We start from the raw sequence: 19,201 nt of genomic DNA, 5'->3' as shown, positions 1-19,201 counted from the left end.
TATGACCTACTCCCAAACAACGAAAACACTTAATATCATGACTACAAGTTTGAGCTTCATTTTTACCTTTGTTGACATTGGGAGCTTCGTCTCTCCTTTTTGGTGGTTTGGTTTTGGACTTGAAAACAGCCCCTTCGTCTTTCCTCCCATTTGACCTCCAAGAAGTAGAGGAGCTCGGACTTTGAAATGATCAAGTTCCTTTCCTTTTAAATTGTCGTTCCACCTTTATTGCCATGTGCACCATGTCCTCCAACTCCACGTAGTGCTGCAACTTCACCACGTTGGCAATGTCCCGATTCAGCCCATTTAGAAACCTTGCCATAGTAGCTTCTCTATCCTCTTCTACATTAGTCCGAATCATGGCAATCTCCATCTCCTTGTGATAGTCATCCACGCTCCTATAGCCTTGAGTAAGACTTTGTAATTTTTGATACAAGTCCCTATAGTAGTGACTAGGGACAAACCGCCTCCTCATGGTGGCCTTCATTTCCTCCCATGTCTCGATAGGCCTCTCATAGTTTCTCCTTCTATTCATCACAAGTTGATCCCACCATATAATAGCATAGTCAGTAAACTCAATCACAGCTAGTTTTACCTTTTTCTCCTCGGAGTAGTTGTGGCACTCAAAGATGAACTCCACCTTCTTCTCCCACTCCAAGTACACTTCTGGATCATTTTTTCCTTGGAATGATGGTATCTTCATTTTGATGTTTCCTAGGCTTCTATCAATCCCATCTTGCCATCTTGGATCTCTTTGAAAACCTCTACCACGCCTTTCTCCCCTTGGCGCAAACCTGCCCTCATTGTTCAATGAAGCTTGATCCTCTTCATCTTCAAACTCATCGTCATGGTAGTCATTAGAATCATCCATACGCGCACATCTTTCTTGCCTTCTAGCATTAGGGGCTCTTTGGGGACGCTCCTCACGCAAAGAAGCAATAACAGCGTCTTGCCTATCCATCCGATCCCGAATATCATTAAACACCACATTCATATGTTCAAATTGTTGTTGCATAGCCTGCAACATGATGGATGACTCCTCCCCTCCTCTGTTTGATGCTTCGCCCTTAGAAGACATAATTTTGAAACTACAAAAAAAATGTTAGAAATAATTCCTCACAACACTCCCTCACGTGTTTACACTCAAATTATGTCACTCACACTCATGTTTCACTCTTAAATTGGCTTTTTCCCGATATTAGTCTCACACTCTCTTGCCTTTTTTCACTCGTAGCTTCTCCTTTTCAGTTCTGCCTAAACTAATAAACTTGATCAAGAAATTCAACTTGTAGTATTTAAACTAATACCAATGGCAAGAAAATATGACAGAAACACTAAATCAAAGGAATAGGACAAAAGAAAATAATATTTTGGTCTGAGGGAATTGAAACTACAAATATTTTTTTTTTCCTATTTCTTTTCTGTAGTCTTTTTTTTTTCCTATTTCTTTTCTGTAGTCTTTTTTTTTTTTTTGGAAGCTTGGTGCACAATTTTAACCTAGTGCACGTCACAAAATAAGAACGAGGAACAAAGAACACAAAAGGAACAAGACAGGATGATAACAAGAAACAAAAGATAAAGGGAAAGAAAACTGATTTTAGAACCTGAGCTCTGATACCAAATGATGCGAACCTCAATCGACACGCTTTGAGACCCAACAAACAATATTGGAATAATTGCCCAAGAAAGCTAAAATTCAGATTTTTGATTGAACCCTGACCCAACGTTTATAAATGAAATGCGAACCAAAGGTATAAGTAACAGACCTTGACCCAATGATTATAATGGAATCACGAACCAAAGGTATAAAGTTTGAACGCCACAAGGAAGAATCCCTGATAAGTTCACAGTTCTTGAAGATCCAAAAGAAGAGTAAAGCCTCACCTTTTCTGATTTTTATTCCATAATATCTCTTATTACAATGAGTGCATGCTATTTATAAGGCATGACTGAAAATAGAAAAATATAAAAAACATACTAAATAATAAAACCCTAAAAAAAAGTTGATTTGGTCTTAAATTAGCAGATCCAAAATAGGAAAAATAGCTAAAAACGTTCTAAATAATAAAAGCCTAAAATTAAGGTAGATCTAGTCCAAAATTAGATGCCCTAGACTAGGAAAAATATCCATTAACTGTTATGGAGCTGAAAAATCAATCAGCCATTAATCCACGCCATAAATCACGCCCAATTAAGCCAGATTAGCCCTCCATAGCTTGGATTAAATTTATTACGCCTTCATCTTCCTTTGGGCCAAGTTTGGAATGTCCTCCATTAGAATCAGCCCAAATCTCTTGAATCAACCCATTAAGTGCTTCTTTGATCTTCTTGGATCTTGCTTTAGTAATAGGCCCAACTGGAATATGCAATGGATCCTTGAATGCTTGTTGATTTTCATCAACTTCAATGCATTGACCCATTAAATTGATCCCATGCTCCGCATACACCACCTCCCAAAACTTCGCATGTATTTGGTTCCCACACTGGCCTCCCTGGATGTGAAGAATCTCACGCATTTTCACTTTTTTTTTTTGAATTGTTTTTTTTTGGGAAAGTGATAGAAAGTTGGGAGGGAAATTTTGCAAAGTGTGAGAGAGTTTGTCAATGTTTGCGATTAGTAATTTAGGAGTTTATAGTGAGGGGTTTAGCCTTTGGTAGTTTTGATATTGATGGTGGTTGTTGGTGGTCAAATCTGTGTTGGTTTTGATAGTTGTATGACTATTATGTGGCTGCTAAGAAAATAAATTAAAAGAAAATAATTGAAAAGAAAATTAAGTCTTGATATTTGATAAATTATTGATTGGTTTAAGTTAGATTGCTTTGTTCTGGGTATTGCGCTTAGAAACAGAAACTAAGAAAGTGCAAGAATTCAAAAAGAAAATAAAAGAAATTGAGATTTCTTAAAAAAAAAAAAAATCATTTTCTTTATTTTTTCTTTTAATTAATCTTTTTAGAATTTGTTTTTGTCTGACATGGAATTCTTTTATTATTAAAGTGGCCTTTTTAATATTTAATTATTTGATTTTGTATTATTATGTTAGCCACATGTGTGCCAACAAGGCAAACTGGTTGCCAAATAAAAGCATTTTCCGTTATGAGTTAACGATAAAGATTAAATTGACTGCAAGTTTAAAATAATAAAGACCAAATTGACTACTACTAAAATGTAGGGGCCAAATTGATCGTGACCCTAAAATATAAAGATCAAAATAGTATTTTTGCCTAAAAAGTATTGGAAGTAAGCTAAACCTCATAGTTAAACTTTATCTCCATAATCCATATGCAAATTCATCATGATCAAACAACCCCCACACCCCCCCCCCCCTCTGTTTTTCCCAAGTTTAATAATGAGTTTGTACTTTCGGCTATTTTCAATAGAAATATCTTGATCTCATATGCTCTCATGTGAAACTTTCGAATTATCAAAAAAGAAAAAAAGAAAAAAGCAAGAGTCATGACAGTCAAATCTAAATCCAATTTCCATTATTTTGGGTATAACAAAAATCGAAAAATAAAAATTGTTTGCTTAATACAATAATTGGTTGCAGGTGCTGTTGTCGATATGCTGACTACTGACAGATCCGAACCCGGACAATCCTCTTGTCCCCGAGATTGCTCATATGTACAAGACCGACAAAGCCAAGTATGAGACTACTGCTCGAGCTTGGACTGAGAAAAATGCGAGCTCTTGATTTGATTTCAGTTTAGGGAACCCATAGGTTGAGTGAAGTGAATTCCAGATTGGTTCTCTAGTAATTTTTTATAAAAGCAAGTGGATTGAGGTTTTGTACTTACATTTTGAACGCTGTTTAGGTTTATAGATATTCATCACTTCTCTTTTACTACCTGAGTTCTATTGCATTTTGTGGTCCTTATCAGTTGTCACTAAAATAAAGAAAACTGCATTAGAAAAGCCTGCGAGCGAAAATTAGTCAATGTATGCATTTCCCTAGCCATGTCAGCTGAACAACCAGGCCTTATTTTCCGTTCATGTATATAATAAGTAGCATAAAACTCAGCTTCGTTTACGAGGCCAAGCTGGTTATATTTTGGCTCTAGGATTCAACTTGTGGGATGATTTATAACATTTCCCTCATCAATTCCCATACCCACGTGAAATAATTAGTGGAAGTGGTTGTAGCTGGAGGTAAGGAGATGTGATGATATAATCCAGTTGGGTGTTTAGTTCCTTAGAAAGAGAAGATTGAGTACTACTGTGACATTATCTGCAGACTGAATGAATGCTGAGAGGGTATGTGAATTAATTAGTGGAAGTGGTTGTAGCTGGATATAATGAGATGTGATGATATAATAGCATGAGAGGCCACAATTTGTCAAATTTGGCTAAAAAAGAAGGCTGAGAGATTATTAAGGATGATGCTAGTGCAAAGGAAGGTGCTTGCAATATAAGTAATTCTATCCAAAACCATGTCCTTTCTATTGAATTGGAAGGGGATAACTTCATTTTTATGCTAGTGTAAAAGGGAATATTGTTTAGGGGAGTTAAATATGCTTTTATGAGTTGTTTAGTTGCTGTGGTTAAAATTGTATTTGCAGTTGAATGCTGCATGTTTTGTGATTGTGCTTCTCTGTATATCTGTACGTCTCTTTTGGAAATGAAATCACTCATTCATCCAAAACAGAAGTGTTTGGATTGGAGAAGTTTCTTGATTTCAATTATCTTGAGACAGTGAGACAGGACATACAAATCAAAAGGACAAGCTACCAAAGTGGCTAATTCAAGTCAACAAATTCAAGCTATGTATATATGTTCTTTGATGGAAAAACTACAGGTTTATGAGAGCCTAAAGACAAAATCACAACATCAAGTTCATAAGGAGTTATGGATTATTGAAGTGCTTGAATTACATTAATCAAGGATCAATCTTGTTCTGAAATGATATAATGGAGGAGACAAAAATGTCAAAGAAGGACGAATTAAGATCGATGTAAGATGAATATTTGTCTGCAATATTTTATCCAAGGCCTTCTTGGCAAATAAGAGTATGGAATTATTTATTCCTCTTCAATTATTCACTTGGCATCAACAGCCAACATCTCAAACATGCACAAGGGCCAAAACCAAATTTTCCATTGTCAAAAACTTTGTACACAATCTTCAAAATATTGAATATGCTTGGAATCTTTTACAATTCACTAAAATTCTAAATAATCAGGATGACCAGTAACAGTGGACAAATATTGCAATGGCAGCCAGCTTTGTAAGTGGCATATTATATATTTGGTTGGTACAACCCAATCTAATCCTTTAGCATTCCTACATGGATGGTTTTACTTGGACTATAGAAAAGTAGCATAAACACAAGTCCAACAAGCTTAACTGAATCTTATTTCTCCCAGAATGCAGTTCATCAACATACTTCACATAAAAATGCCTCAAGAAGATCAAGAAACTAAAAAAATGATATCACATTGCTAATAAACAAAGCATATTTATCTACCTCTATACCATCCAAGTCAATGCCCAAGGATACAACATTTATGTTTTCCCTAAACACCATAGCCGAAAATCAATGGTAGAGCCTCCAGAATTTCTTTCCTCCTCCTTATTTCCTAGTTGATGGCTGATATACAAGATCATGCACAAATCAAATTGGTCATTGACAGAATCCAGTTAGAAATCTTTGAATGCCAGCAAAATCTATGTCCAAACTGTGGAAGCTCCCTCTAATGTCATTTTCAATGTACTTTGCAAGACACTTGCACTGCTTCTCACCATTTGTCTACAAAGATGGGAAAGAATGAAAATAAATACAAGTAATAGATTACATCAAGAATAACCATGATTTTTTATAACACAAATCCACAACAAAGCACTTCTAAGAGCACTAAGTAAAAAATTGGTGAGTTCACATCTGATTTAATTATGTTGGGGTCAAAAGCCTAGAAAATACCCGATATTGAGTAGGGTAAAACAAGTCAAGAATCCAGGAGAAAAGATTTTTCATAAGGAGTTATGGATTATTGAAGTGCTTGAATTACATTAATCAAGGATCAATCTTGTTCTGAAATGATATAATGGAGGAGACAAAAATGTCAAAGAAGGACGAATTAAGATCGATGTAAGATGAATATTTGTCTGCAATATTTTATCCAAGGCCTTCTTGGCAAATAAGAGTATGGAATTATTTATTCCTCTTCAATTATTCACTTTGCATCAACAGCCAACATCTCAAACATGCACAAGGGCCAAAACCAAATTTTCCATTGTCAAAAACTTTGTACACAATCTTCAAAATATTGAATATGCTTGGAATCTTTTACAATTCACTAAAATTCTAAATAATCAGGATGACCAGTAACAGTGGACAAATATTGCAATGGCAGCCAGCTTTGTAAGTGGCATATTATATATTTGGTTGGTACAACCCAATCTAATCCTTTAGCATTCCTACATGGATGGTTTTACTTGGACTATAGAAAAGTAGCATAAACACAAGTCCAACAAGCTTAACTGAATCTTATTTCTCCCAGAATGCAGTTCATCAACATACTTCACATAAAAATGCCTCAAGAAGATCAAGAAACTAAAAAAATGATATCACATTGCTAATAAACAAAGCATATTTATCTACCTCTATACCATCCAAGTCAATGCTCAAGGATACAACATTTATGTTTTCCTTAAACACCATAGCCAAAAATCAATGGTAGAGCTTCCAGAATTTCTTTCCTCCTCCTTATTCCTAGTTGATGGCTGATATACAAGAACATGCACAAATCAAATTGGTCATTGACAGAATCCAGTTAGAAATCTTTGAATGCCAGCAAAATCTATGTCCAAACTGTGGAAGCTCCCTCTAATGTCATTTTCAATGTACTTTGCAAGAGACTTGCACTGCTTATCACCATTTGTCTACAAAGATGGGAAAGAATGAAAATAAATACAAGTAATAGATTACATCAAGAACAACCATGATTTTTTATAACACAAATCCACAACAAAGCACTTCTAAGAGCACTAAGTAAAAAATTGGTGAGTTCACATCTGATTTAATTATGTTGGGGTCAAAAGCCTAGAAAATACCCGATATTGAGTAGGGTAAAACAAGTCAAGAATCCAGGAGAAAAGATTGTCACATCTGGCTTTGCATAAGATAAGAATGTAATGATATAAATATAAGGATGCAATACCAGTGATCTTTGGATCAAATGGCGTCTTTCCTCAGAAATAAGGGTGGAGGGTTAAGTCACAACCATATTATAGGTATGAATGATATGAACTATATGTTGACAATACACACACACAAATAGGTAACATTGTAAAATGTTCATTATAGTGTTACTCAATCATCTCCAACTCAAATATTTAAGAGTTCATACTGACAATGAGAAAACAAATTCCGCTTGTGCAATGTTTTGGGGTTAGGGGGGAGGGGTAGTTGAAATGGAGGAATTGTATTATTTCCTCATGAGTCTTTACTTCAAATTCTTTATTACTTCTATGCCTGCATAATTCATAGGAAAAGGCAACGGTATGAATTATACGTGCAGAATATGGAAATCTATGATAAAACACACATCAAGCTTACTGACTCAAAGGAAGAGAACAAGACCCAAAAACCAAAAATGGAAATCTACTTTGTAACAGAGTTTTTCCTTTTCATGTACTCGTCCAACTTGAAAGAATTATCATAGCAAAACAGTTGGTTCTTTGATTAAACACAAGGTGTGATTTATAGCTCATTTCATGATTAGAAGTAAGGGATGTCAAACCTTGGTGCAGTGGTAAGTGCCATCTACCCCAAGTGACGTATCATGAGTTTGAGTCTAGGACAAAACAGCAAAAGGTTATTGATAGAGCAAGTACAGAACTACTTGATGTGAGAGTACTTTGGAATGGAAAAAGGTCCTACTGGGGTAGGCCCAATATCAGGAAGGGTTGGGGAGAAGTTTGCTTCATACACTCGTTTTGAGGGGGGTTGGTTCCCAAGTTTTGTTTTGGAAGTATCATTGGATAGCAATGGACTTTCTAGGATAGATACCCTGAGCTATTCAGGTTTGCCAGAGACAAAGAGGCTTTGGTTTCAGACTATTTTGATTGGGTCAACGGTCAGGTGCATTGGAAACCTGTCTTCATCTTAGAGGCACAAGAATGGGAGTTAGATTCTATGGCCCAATTTTTTGGATGATCTGTAAGCAGTGAAGGTAACCCCTACCGTCCTGGTAGATTGGTTTTGCATCCATCACCTAAGACTGGATTCCAGGTTAAAAGTAGTTATAGAGTGCTTCAAGAAAGGCCTGTAAATCCTATCCAATTCCTTGGAAATGCATATGGAAAATGCTAACCCTGCCTAGTGTTGCATTCTTTGTTTGGGTGATGCTCTGGGAATATATAGTTGATGGATAATCTTTGAAAGAGGCTTTTTTTTTTTTTTTGTGGTAAAGTCTTTGAAAGAGGGCTTTTATCATGGCATACTGGTGCTGCTTGTGCAAATCTGATGGTGAGTCAGCAAGTCATCCACTATTACATTTTCCTATTGCTTGTGACCTGTGGGCTTTTTTATTTTGCCTAGTTCAGATCACTTGGTCATGCCAAGTTATGTTATGCCCATGGTTTTAAAAACAGGTATGGTCAAAGAACCGGTTTTCGTCCCAATTCCCGGTTTTACCTGGTTTGACCAGTTTTATACAAGTTTTGGGGATTTTACAGGACTGGACTGGTGCCCGGTTTCCGGTTGAACTGGTCAGTCCGGTCCGATTTTAAAACAGTGGTTATATGCCTATTGGTGCGGACACCACATGATGGCACACCTGTGGAGATTATCCTTATCATTTATGTTATCTTTATTTGGGTTTATCTTTAGTATTGGACTAGTATTTGAGATTGTTTAGGATTATAATATTAGTGTTTGAGATTGTTTAGGATTTGTTTAGGAGAGTTTATCTTTATCATTATGATTCCTGAAAGCTGTATATAAAGCTCCAGATGGTTCCTTTTGTAGGTTACAGATTATTATTATTATTTATCGAGATTATTTGCGTATTTGTTTGGTAGTGATTCCAAACACCTTAGGTGGGAAGCCTAAGGTTCTTCGGTAGGACTAATCTAGGTGGAAGCCTAGGTTGTCCTGCATCAACTTGGTATCAGAACAATCGCATGTTGTTCTTCGGAAGGAGATTTGACAATCGCATGTTGTCTCACAACAATTTTGATGGTCCCCAAGGTAGATACTTCCAAAGTACCCAAAGTAGGCTTTATCCCAACAATAGACCCTTACACATAGAAGAAAATCCTCAGGGTAGATACCAACAAGTTCCTCAAACTAGACCCATTCCCAACAATAGGCCCTTACGCCCAGAAGACAAAAGGAAAAGTGTGGTTAGAGGACATTTAGGCCCAATTCTAGAATTCAGTGCTTTAAGTGTCAAGGCTTGGTCATATGGCTGCCCAATGTCCTAATAAGACTTTGTTGATTGAAGAATTGGATGGAGTGGAAGAGGTAGAAGAAGTAGTCTATGAGCCTAATATTGAAGACATTGTAGAAATAGGAGAGGATGATCCCACTCAATTAGCTTGCATTAGAGCTCTACCATCTTTTGATAATCTCAGTGAGGGTAGTCTTGATACTCCTGTAATGAGTGTTGTTAGGTGTACTCTAGCACAGTCCAAAGAAAGTGATGATTGGAAAAGAAATACTATCTTCCAAACCTTTGTCAAGTGTGGAGCCACAAACTGCAAGGTTATCATTGACAGTGGAAGTTGCATTAATGCAGTTTCTTCTAAACTTGTCTCCCTTCTAGGCTTGAAGTTAGTTGCCCATCCTAAGCCCTATAAGGTTTCTTGGGTAGATGATTCATCTATCACCATCAAGGATAGGTGTCTTGTTCCTATTCATATCCTCTCATATAAGGCTCAGATTTCATGTGATGTGATTCCAATGGATGTAGGACACATAATTTTGGACGACCATGGCTCTATGATTTAGATGTCACTCTTTATGGTCGCTCGAATTCTTGTTCCTTCATGCACAATGGACAAAGGATTAAGCTTAACCCAGTCAAAACTAAGTTTGTTAGTGCAAGAAAGGCTAGAGAAGAGCCCAAAAGCAAAGTATGAATCTCATTAGTCCAAAAGAACTTGAAAGAGCTGTCAATCAAGACTCCATCATCTTTGCTTTGGTTGTTAAAGAAGCTACACTAGATAACTTTGAAGAACCAAGAAAAGAAGTACGCTCAGTGCTTCAAGAGTTCCAAGATGTCTTCCCTAAGGAGCTTCCAAATCAGTTGCCCCTATGCGTGATATTCAACACGCCATAGATCTTGTCCCGGGAGCAGCACTCCCAAATTTGCCCCACTATAGAATGAGCCCTCCTCAACATGATGAGATGGTTAGACAAGTGGATGAGCTCTTGCACAAAGGATTTGTGCGTGAAAGCTTAAGCCCATGTGCAGTCCCTGCACTCTTGACCCCAAAGAAAGATGGATCTTGGAGAATGTGCGTGGATAGTCGCGCAATCAATAAGATTACTGTGAAGTATAGTCTCCCATCCCTAGGCTAGATGACATGTTTGATGATTCAGGAGTCCAATCGTTTTACAAGAATTGATTTGAAAAGTGGATACCATCAATTAGGATTGCCTAAAGGGGTGATGAATGGAAAACTGCTTTTAAAACAAATATGGATTAGTATGAGTGGCTTGTGATGCCCTTTGGCTTATCAAATGCTCCTAGTACTTTTATGAGAATGATGACACAAGTACTAAGGCCTTTCATGGGCAAATTTGTAGTAGTGTACTTTGATGACATCCTCATTTATAGTAAATCAAAGGAGCAACATTTGGGCCACCTTAAACAAGTTTGTTCTACTTTGAGGAGAGAAAACTTGTATGCCAACCTACAGAAATGCTCTTTCTTTACTGATAGTGTCATTTTCTTAGGTTTTGTGGTCTCATCCAAAGGAGTTTCTGCTGACCCACAAAAGGTCAAGGCCATAGTGGATTGGCCTGAACCCAAGAACATTCATGAGGTTCGCAGTTTTCATGGGCTTGCAACTTTCTATCGCCGCTTCATACGTGGGTTTAGTACAATCATGGCACCAATCACTGATTGTATGAAGCAAGGCGAATTCCAATGGTCAAATGCTGCTGGTAAAGCATTTCAAGAAATCAAGAAGAAAATGACAGAAGCACCGGTGATGCGCCTACCAGACTTTGATAAGGTCTTTGAAGTGGAATGTGATGCGTCTGGTGTAGGCATAGGAGGAGTTCTTAGCCAAGATTGTCACCCTATAGCTTACTTTAGTGAGAAATTAAATGAGGCTAAGAAGAAGTATTCAACATATGACAAAGAACTCTATGCTGTGGTACAAGCTTTAAGATACTGGAGCCATTATTTGACACCTTATGAGTTTGTCATTTATTCTGATCATGATGCTCTCCGCCACATCAATTCCCAAAAGAAATTAAATGCTCGACATGTCCCTTGGGTTGAGTTTTTGCAAAGATTCTCTTTTGTTTTGAGACACAAATCTGGTGTTGAGAATAAGGTAGCTGATGCTTTGAGTCGTCGAGTTACCTTACTTTCTGTGATGAGCACAAAAGTCATAGGGTTTGAAAAGTTGCAAGAGGAGTATGATTCTTGTCCAGATTTTGGAGAAGTGTACACTACACTTAGTACTGAGCATTTTCAGGTTGTTGATGATTTTATCCTCCGAGATGGCTACTTGTTTAAAGCCAATAAGCTTTGTATTCCCCGCACATCAGTTAGAGACTTTTTGGTTTGGGAAGTGCACGCAGGAGGACTTTCAGGACATTTTGGACGTGATAAGACAATTGAAGAGGTAGAGAGGCAGTTCTATTGGCCAAGTCTTAAGAGGGATGTTGCTAGGATAATTGGTCAGTGTCGTCAATGTCAGTTGGCTAAGCATTGCAAGCAAAATACTGGCCTTTACACTCCTCTACCAGTTCCACATTGTCCCTGGGAGGATATTAGCATGGACTTTATACTAGGTCTTCCCCGTACCCTTAGGAAGTTTGATTCCATCCTTGTCGTGGTAGACCGGTTCTCCAAAATGGCTCATTTTCTTCCATGTTCTAAGACTTCTGATGCATCCAAGGTAGCCAAGATTTTCTTTGATGAGATTGTTAAGTTGTATGGGTTACCTAAAACAATTGTGTCAGATAGGGATGTTAAATTCATGAGCTACTTTTGGAAGACTCTTTGGCACATGATGGGAACAAAGTTAAAATTCTCCACAGCATATCATCCTCAAACTGATGGTCAAACTGAGGTTGTCAATAGGAGTCTAGGAAATCTCTTGAGGTGTCTCATAGGTGAGAATGGTAAGACTTGGGAATCTATACTTCCTGTAGCCCAATTTGCATACAATAACTCAGTCAATAGGTCCATAGGCATGAGCCCATTTGAAGTTGTTCATGGTTATACACCTAGGAGACCTTTAGACCTTCTCCCAATGTCCTCACATGATAGGGTTTCTGTGTCTGCAGTAGAGTTTGCTAGTCACATGCATGAGCTGCATAAAGAGATCAACAAACGAATTCATGCTAGTAATCTTAAGTATAAGACTCAGGCTGATTTACATCGACGTCATTTAGACTTTGATGTAGGAGATTATGTTATGATTCGTATCAGGCCTGAACGGTATCCTTCAGGAACCGTTAAGAAATTGCAGGCCCGCAGTGCTGGCCCATTCAAGGTATTAAAGAAACTTGGACCTAATGCTTATGTGATTGATATACCTTCAGACTATGGTATTAGTTCTACTTTTAATATTGCTGATTTAATTGCTTTTAAAGGTCCAGCAGTTATTCCCTATGACCCTTTTGATGCTTCACCCTCTCCTTCTTTGACTAACCATGTCCCTAGCCCTACACCATCTTGTTTCCAAAAGGCACATAAAGATATTGTTGATGTTATTTTGGATGAGCAGTCTCTTTTCACTAGGGATGGAACAGTTCAGCGCTTCTTGGTTCGCTGGCGAGGACGGCCTGATTCTGACTGTACATGGATCACCAGAGAGGAGTTGCAGCAGCTTGATCCCGCTCTTTTGGAGGCTTACTTGGATTCACTTGCTACCACTTCATCTCTACCTCCTATCACCCGCACATATGAGCTCGACGGAGGCGCCATGCTGACCCAGTGAGCTTATGGCTTGATGGAGCTTATTCTGATGTCACTTGATCCTTTGAGCTTTACTCGACGGGGTCGAGTTTCTCCCACCCCAGGGGAGTTGGTGCGGACACCACATGATGGCACACCTGTGGAGATTATCCTTATCATTTATGTTATCTTTATTTGGGTTTATCTTTAGTATTGGACTAGTATTTGAGATTGTTTAGGATTATAATATTAGTGTTTGAGATTGTTTAGGATTTGTTTAGGAGAGTTTATCTTTATCATTATGATTCCTGAAAGCTGTATATAAAGCTCCAGATGGTTCCTTTTGTAGGTTACAGATTATTATTATTTTTATCGAGATTATTTGCGTATTTGTTTGGTAGTGATTCCAAACACCTTAGGTGGGAAGCCTAAGGTTCTTCGGTAGGACTAATCTAGGTGGGAAGCCTAGGTTGTCCTGCATCACCTATGTTGGAGTCTTGGAAAGGAGCCTTTGGTTCCTTTAGATTCAAGGAAGTGCGGGGTTCCATTCTTGCCCTGTCTTATGCTGTGCATTTGGACAGAGAAGAGTCAGCCTACATTTAAGTGAAAGGAATTAACTTTGCCTAATTTTAAGTTCATGTTTTTGAAGACCCTTTATGAATGGAGTTCAAAATCCTATACTTTCTAGGCATATTCTTTGATGGAATCTTTGGATTTTTTTTCTGATTCGCCGTTAATTTCTTTGCTAGTATCTTTCTCTCCTCTTTGAGTCCATTTTTCATTGTTGTTTTTTAATTATTTTTTATTGTGTACTTTCTGTATTCGCTTTCTGTTTTCATTAAAATTGACATTACTTAACAAAGAAAGAAATCCAAAGTAGGGGCAAAAAATAAACTATGTTTAATGAGCTCAAAACGCAGGTAGTGTAAATGAGTATGAAATACTTTAGCATAAACCATATGGCATAACACGGGAGAACATACAATTAAATAATTTGTGTCACCTAGATATTGAAAATGTAACATTAATTGTCATTAATAGACCNTGACGTATCATGAGTTTGAGTCTAGGAATTAACCTCTCTGAAATGGGGGATAAGATTACCTACCAACTACCTCTCCTAGACCACAAATGAGTCTGTGCACTAGGTACACCATTTTTTCAATTAAGAAGCAAAGTCTTTCTTATGAGGATCCATGGTTTGCCCTTTTTTTAGACACAAAATTTAATTTAAGAATTCCCAGTTAATCAATGTTGTCAAAACTGTACCGGGTAGAAGTCTATTCCGCATATGACATTACAAGACATTTATTATTATTTTTTAAGTAATGGCTATAAGAAATTTTTTTATCCATTCAATGTGTATTTATATGTACCAAATGATAATATGAGAATGACAAGAGTATATAAAGTTAATACATTCTACTATCTCATATATTCCACACATTGTAGAAAAAAAAAAAAAAAAAAAAAAAAGGAGAAACACAAACCACCCAAGAAAGGAAAAGAAAAAGAATGACACTGAGACTTCCTCCCATATAAAACCACTAGAAGCCATGCAACAGGAAAAAGAAAAACATTTAGACCTCCTCATAAAAAATAAAAAAAAAATAAAAAAAAAATAAAAAAATAAAAAAACCAATAGAAGCCATGCAACAGGTACAAGGATTGAGGTATGGGCACAGGTAGCAATTACCCAGAGAAACATGGTTTCTGAACCATTTTGACCCAATTAAGGACTCCAATATGGTCTAAAATAACACTATTGTTAATAGTATTTTTAGAACAACATTAGCTATATAAGAATCCTAATAGCACATCCAACAATCCTGATTCCAGACCCATTAAACTTCTCATTATCCCCATATCAACATCTCAAGTTCTGTTTCTTTCCTAGTCTCCCATCAAGTTCTTGTCCTTTTCACCAACAAGTCATATATACATTGACAATATCATTTGCAGAGAACCAAGTTAGTACCTAACCCAGGTCCTTTTTTGTCTTATCATCTTTGGTGACCACCTAGCATGACAGCCTACAATCAGGTCTGCCAATTCTTGACATGTATCATAGGGTTTTAGTCTCAACAACCAAGGTTGGGAGGGGGTTTCCCATTCGAAAAGCTTCCTGTGCTTATGGATCAAATTTGACCATTCCTAACTCACCCAAGTGCTTCATTTCTCTGTTGAACTTATCTGTTGGTATGCATTCAACAATAGGTGCATCCGGCTCCCATCTCATTCCTTTACCCACACTAATGCATGTATAATCCTTGTGTAGCAGCACCCATTTTCTCACAAGTACAATTTCACAGCAACAGTTAATGATGGAGTCCATACTTGGGACTTTGATAATATGAATTGATGTGTTCAGGTTCCATGGGGATTCTTGAAATCCCTTCTTAGGCTAATCCATGTACTAGAATTTAACATTTATAATTTACAAATCCAAAAAAAGGTCGTACCCAATGCACATAACTCTTGCTTTTGTGGGGTCTAAAAGAGGTCATGGAAGGTAGCCTTACCCCCAAATTTGTTAGGAGGGGCTAATTCCCAAACCCGAACCCTCAACCTATTACTTTTGGTGGAAGGCACTTGTCATCGCACCAAGGCTCAACCTTTTGTAATTTACAAATCTAATCTCAAAGTAAAATCCATTTGAAGTTATTTTATTTTAACACATAGACGATAAAAAAAACCTTGCAGATATTGCAATTTCAAATATTTCTATAACATTATCATTGAGAAAATGTTGAAAAATAATATAAAATTGGTAGTATGATCATTTAAAATTTTGAACTCTGGCTTCTAGTTATTAAAAGATCCATACCTCAAAAATGAAAAATCCACCAGGTCTTAACATCAAAGCAGCCCCATTGCAAAGATGGAGAAGATCATCCATGCCATTTAGACCACCATCTAATGCAAGTCTTGGTTCATGTCTACCAACCTCAGCTTGTAGCCCAAGGATATTGTCACTCGGTATGTACGGTGGATTACTGACAATACCTGCAAGTTTTCCCTCCACATCCTTCAATGGTTTGAACCATGATCCTTGCCTTAATTCAATTACATCCTGAGTGGTCTGTAATAAAGTGCAGAAGAAAAAAGAAAAGAAATCACAGATATTCTATTTTGCTGGAAGGAAGAGGGGAAAAAGATGACATTGAAAAGTAAGAAACCTAAGAAATTAATACGCTTCAATTTCTCATAGTAAAATAAAAGGTTAATTACAAATATTTACCATATCAATTGAGTTGCATTGTCCCACTAAATTTTAAAACTGAGCAATCAATCTCCTAATGTTGCTTAAATTTCCAAAAGCCTCCCAATCATTCCAATTGCTGTCAAACCAAGAGCAAATTATTGCATCAATGTGCCACCAATCCCAAAGAAGAAGAAAAATGTGACCAAAGCTCTTTTCAGCCTTTTCTTCTCCTTGTGCCTCTTAATTTTAGAGCACTTAGAGCTGCAGGGTGTTATTTGGAACTTTGAGCTACATTAGAGGACATTTTGATCTCAGCATTCATTGCATATCCAGTTTACTATTTATAGTATTGATTTAAAAATAAGCATCACAGCTTTACCCCGTCCCCCACAATGAAAAATAATTTATTATTCTTCGAACTTTCATTTATAACATCTGAATGCCTTCTAAGAAATGGAGAAAGGAAGAAAAAGAAAAGCGGATTTGATAACTACTAAAGGAAAATTATTCCTGTTTTTTTTTTTTTTTTTTTTTTTTTAAAGTCCAAATAATTGGACATTGATGACATAAAAGAAACCATCCAAAAGGTGTCTGGTAGTTAAAATTATTACAGAGCACCTACAAGATTTTTTTGAAATTCCTTGCCAGGACAATGACTGTGTTTAGCCATTATAAGTGCATCTGTGTTAGGAACCTTAGATGACGACTTGTTAATGCAACTGAAGATGATAAATAATTAGGAGAGTTGTGCATGTTAGTAAATTTATTTTAAAGAAAACCTATTAAGTAATCAACAAAGATTTCGCCGGCATTCCTGATATTGAACCCTATAATACCACAAGAATACAGGACACAATTACTACAGTCTACAGCCTTGATAATTGGGGCTACAGTTTATTATAGGAGGCATATAAATGGTTAGGATTTGGTTAGAAGGGGAATCAAGATTACTGAAAAGGCTTTGGCCATCTTATTAAACATAATCCTTCAGTAAATTTCATTAGATATAGTAGCAGTACATTCACGAGCAAAAATGGAGGACTTGTATGTTGAATAACAACAACAATCAGACCTTAGTCCCAAAATTTTGGGGTCAGCTATATAAACTCAACAAACTAGTCAAAGTCGGCCACATATATTTTGTTCATAGCCGATCCCAAGCCCGGAAAAAGGAGAGTTGCGGTAAGTTGCTGGCTGAAGTAAATTTTTTATTTTTATTTTTTTTTTATAAGTGATAAGATTTATTGATATCAAAAAAGGGACGCCCTAGTACATAGGAAGTGAAAATTTAGCCACTCTATTATAAAAAGATCCACTTGTATGTTGAATAAATAGATGATCTAAAATTGGAGACTAACTTACCTATAAAAATAAAAAGTTGGAGACTATCTATCACTTTCTATGTTGAATAAATGATTTACTAGAAGCAAATTAAAAACTCCCTGCATTTCATTTCAGCATGTAACATGGTCCAATATATGGATTGTGGGATGAAAACTATCATTGTTAGTGAGTTTTCATGTGAAATTATTGAAATTGGAACCATTACATTACAATGATAACTTCATTAACCTGAAGACCATATTTCTGCACATTAAAAGCTGCCACGGACAGTGCAACAGGGCTTAAATCGGTTGCAATGACCCTCCCACGACTCCCCAAAATCCTCCTAATTCCAATAGCAAGTGCCCCAGTTCCAGTTCTTAAATCTGCCCACAATCCCTCTCTTAAACCTTCATTATTTGAAACCACATCAGCCACCAAGTCAACAATGAGTTTGGTCTCAGGTCCCAGAATCAAAACCCCATCTTGGACACTCAACACCAAGTCCCTCCAGTGCTCACACCCAACTAGATACTGAAAAGGCCTCCTCTCTTCAATCCTCTGCTTCCACAGATTGTAAAGCTCTTCTATGCCCTACATTTGTTTGATTGTTTTCAATACCCATTTGGGAAAACAGTGTGATCCTCAATTGCATCTTCCATGAGCCACTTAAGCTCCCTGCACAATAGGTCCGAGTCTGGACCATTGTCGGAGTCTACAAAGGTTGTCCCAACCGAAGAAGCAAGATTTTTGGCCCAATCATGCCATTTTCGGATGTCAGAAACAGAAGCTGAGTGCAGTGGTGGTCTTAGAAAGAGAGGAATTTGAGGCTTCAAAGAAGTGGGTGGGGATGACATTGAAGAAAAGCAAATGGGTCGAAGAAGATTGGTATTAACAAACACTGATAAATTAGAAGGAGAACATCCACCAATGAAGCTTAGCTTCATTTTTTGGCAATATCAATGTCAGAAAATGTAGGTTTCTCTATGCTACAATATCAAGCTTAAACCTGGAACAAAATTAAATAACCCCCAAAAAATAAAGCTACAAACTTTTATAACATTAACATTATCCGGCCAAAAATTCCTACGACCCACCTTATAACAAAACCAAATTCTGATTTCACCTTAAACCCATTAAAAAGGGTCCTACAAACACTATGACCAAAGCAAGAATTAAAGGCCTAGAGTTCAAATTTCATCACCAGCATTGAAATTTCTCTATTGAATTCTCTACCACTCTCCCAGTTCTGAGTGTACCAATAACTTGGCTTCTAACAATAATGAAAAGCTGAAGACAGAGAATAAAGCAAGAATGTCTAAACTTAACAGAAACATGAAACTATAAGGTTGGCTCTCAAATTCAAACATTAAACGAGGAAAGGAGAGAGAAAGATTTAAACTTTAAACCAAGCAGGGCCTTTCATTGGGCTTTCAGAATTGAAATTGGAGTTTCAATGTTTCATCTATTGATTAGAAGAAGAAGTTTGTGTGTGAATTTTCGTGGCTAATATTCCCCTTTTTTCTAAGCAACCAAACAAAAGGGAGTGGAAGAAGAAGAATGGGACCTGGAGAACTTCACAGCCAGCTC

At 37.0% G+C, this 19,201-nt stretch overlaps 1 protein-coding gene across 1 annotated transcript; it reads right to left on the bottom strand.

The window, feature by feature from the left end:
• Window positions 1-5,200: 5,200 nt before the first annotated feature.
• LOC112009991 (uncharacterized) lies at window positions 5,201-19,172 on the bottom strand. The gene is given in 4 exon segments (XM_065761796.1): window positions 5,201-5,744; window positions 15,911-16,156; window positions 17,861-18,226; window positions 18,229-19,172. Coding segments are annotated over 4 exon segments (1,068 nt in total). The 5' UTR covers window positions 18,559-19,172; the 3' UTR covers window positions 5,201-5,618.
• Between the last annotated feature and the right edge of the window lie 29 nt (window positions 19,173-19,201).

The sequence above is a fragment of the Quercus suber genome, unplaced genomic scaffold (genome assembly GCF_002906115.3).
Source record: "Quercus suber isolate HL8 unplaced genomic scaffold, Cork oak 2.0 scaffold_429, whole genome shotgun sequence".
NCBI lineage: Eukaryota > Viridiplantae > Streptophyta > Magnoliopsida > Fagales > Fagaceae > Quercus > Quercus suber.
This window is presented reverse-complemented; position numbering and strand designations above follow the sequence as displayed.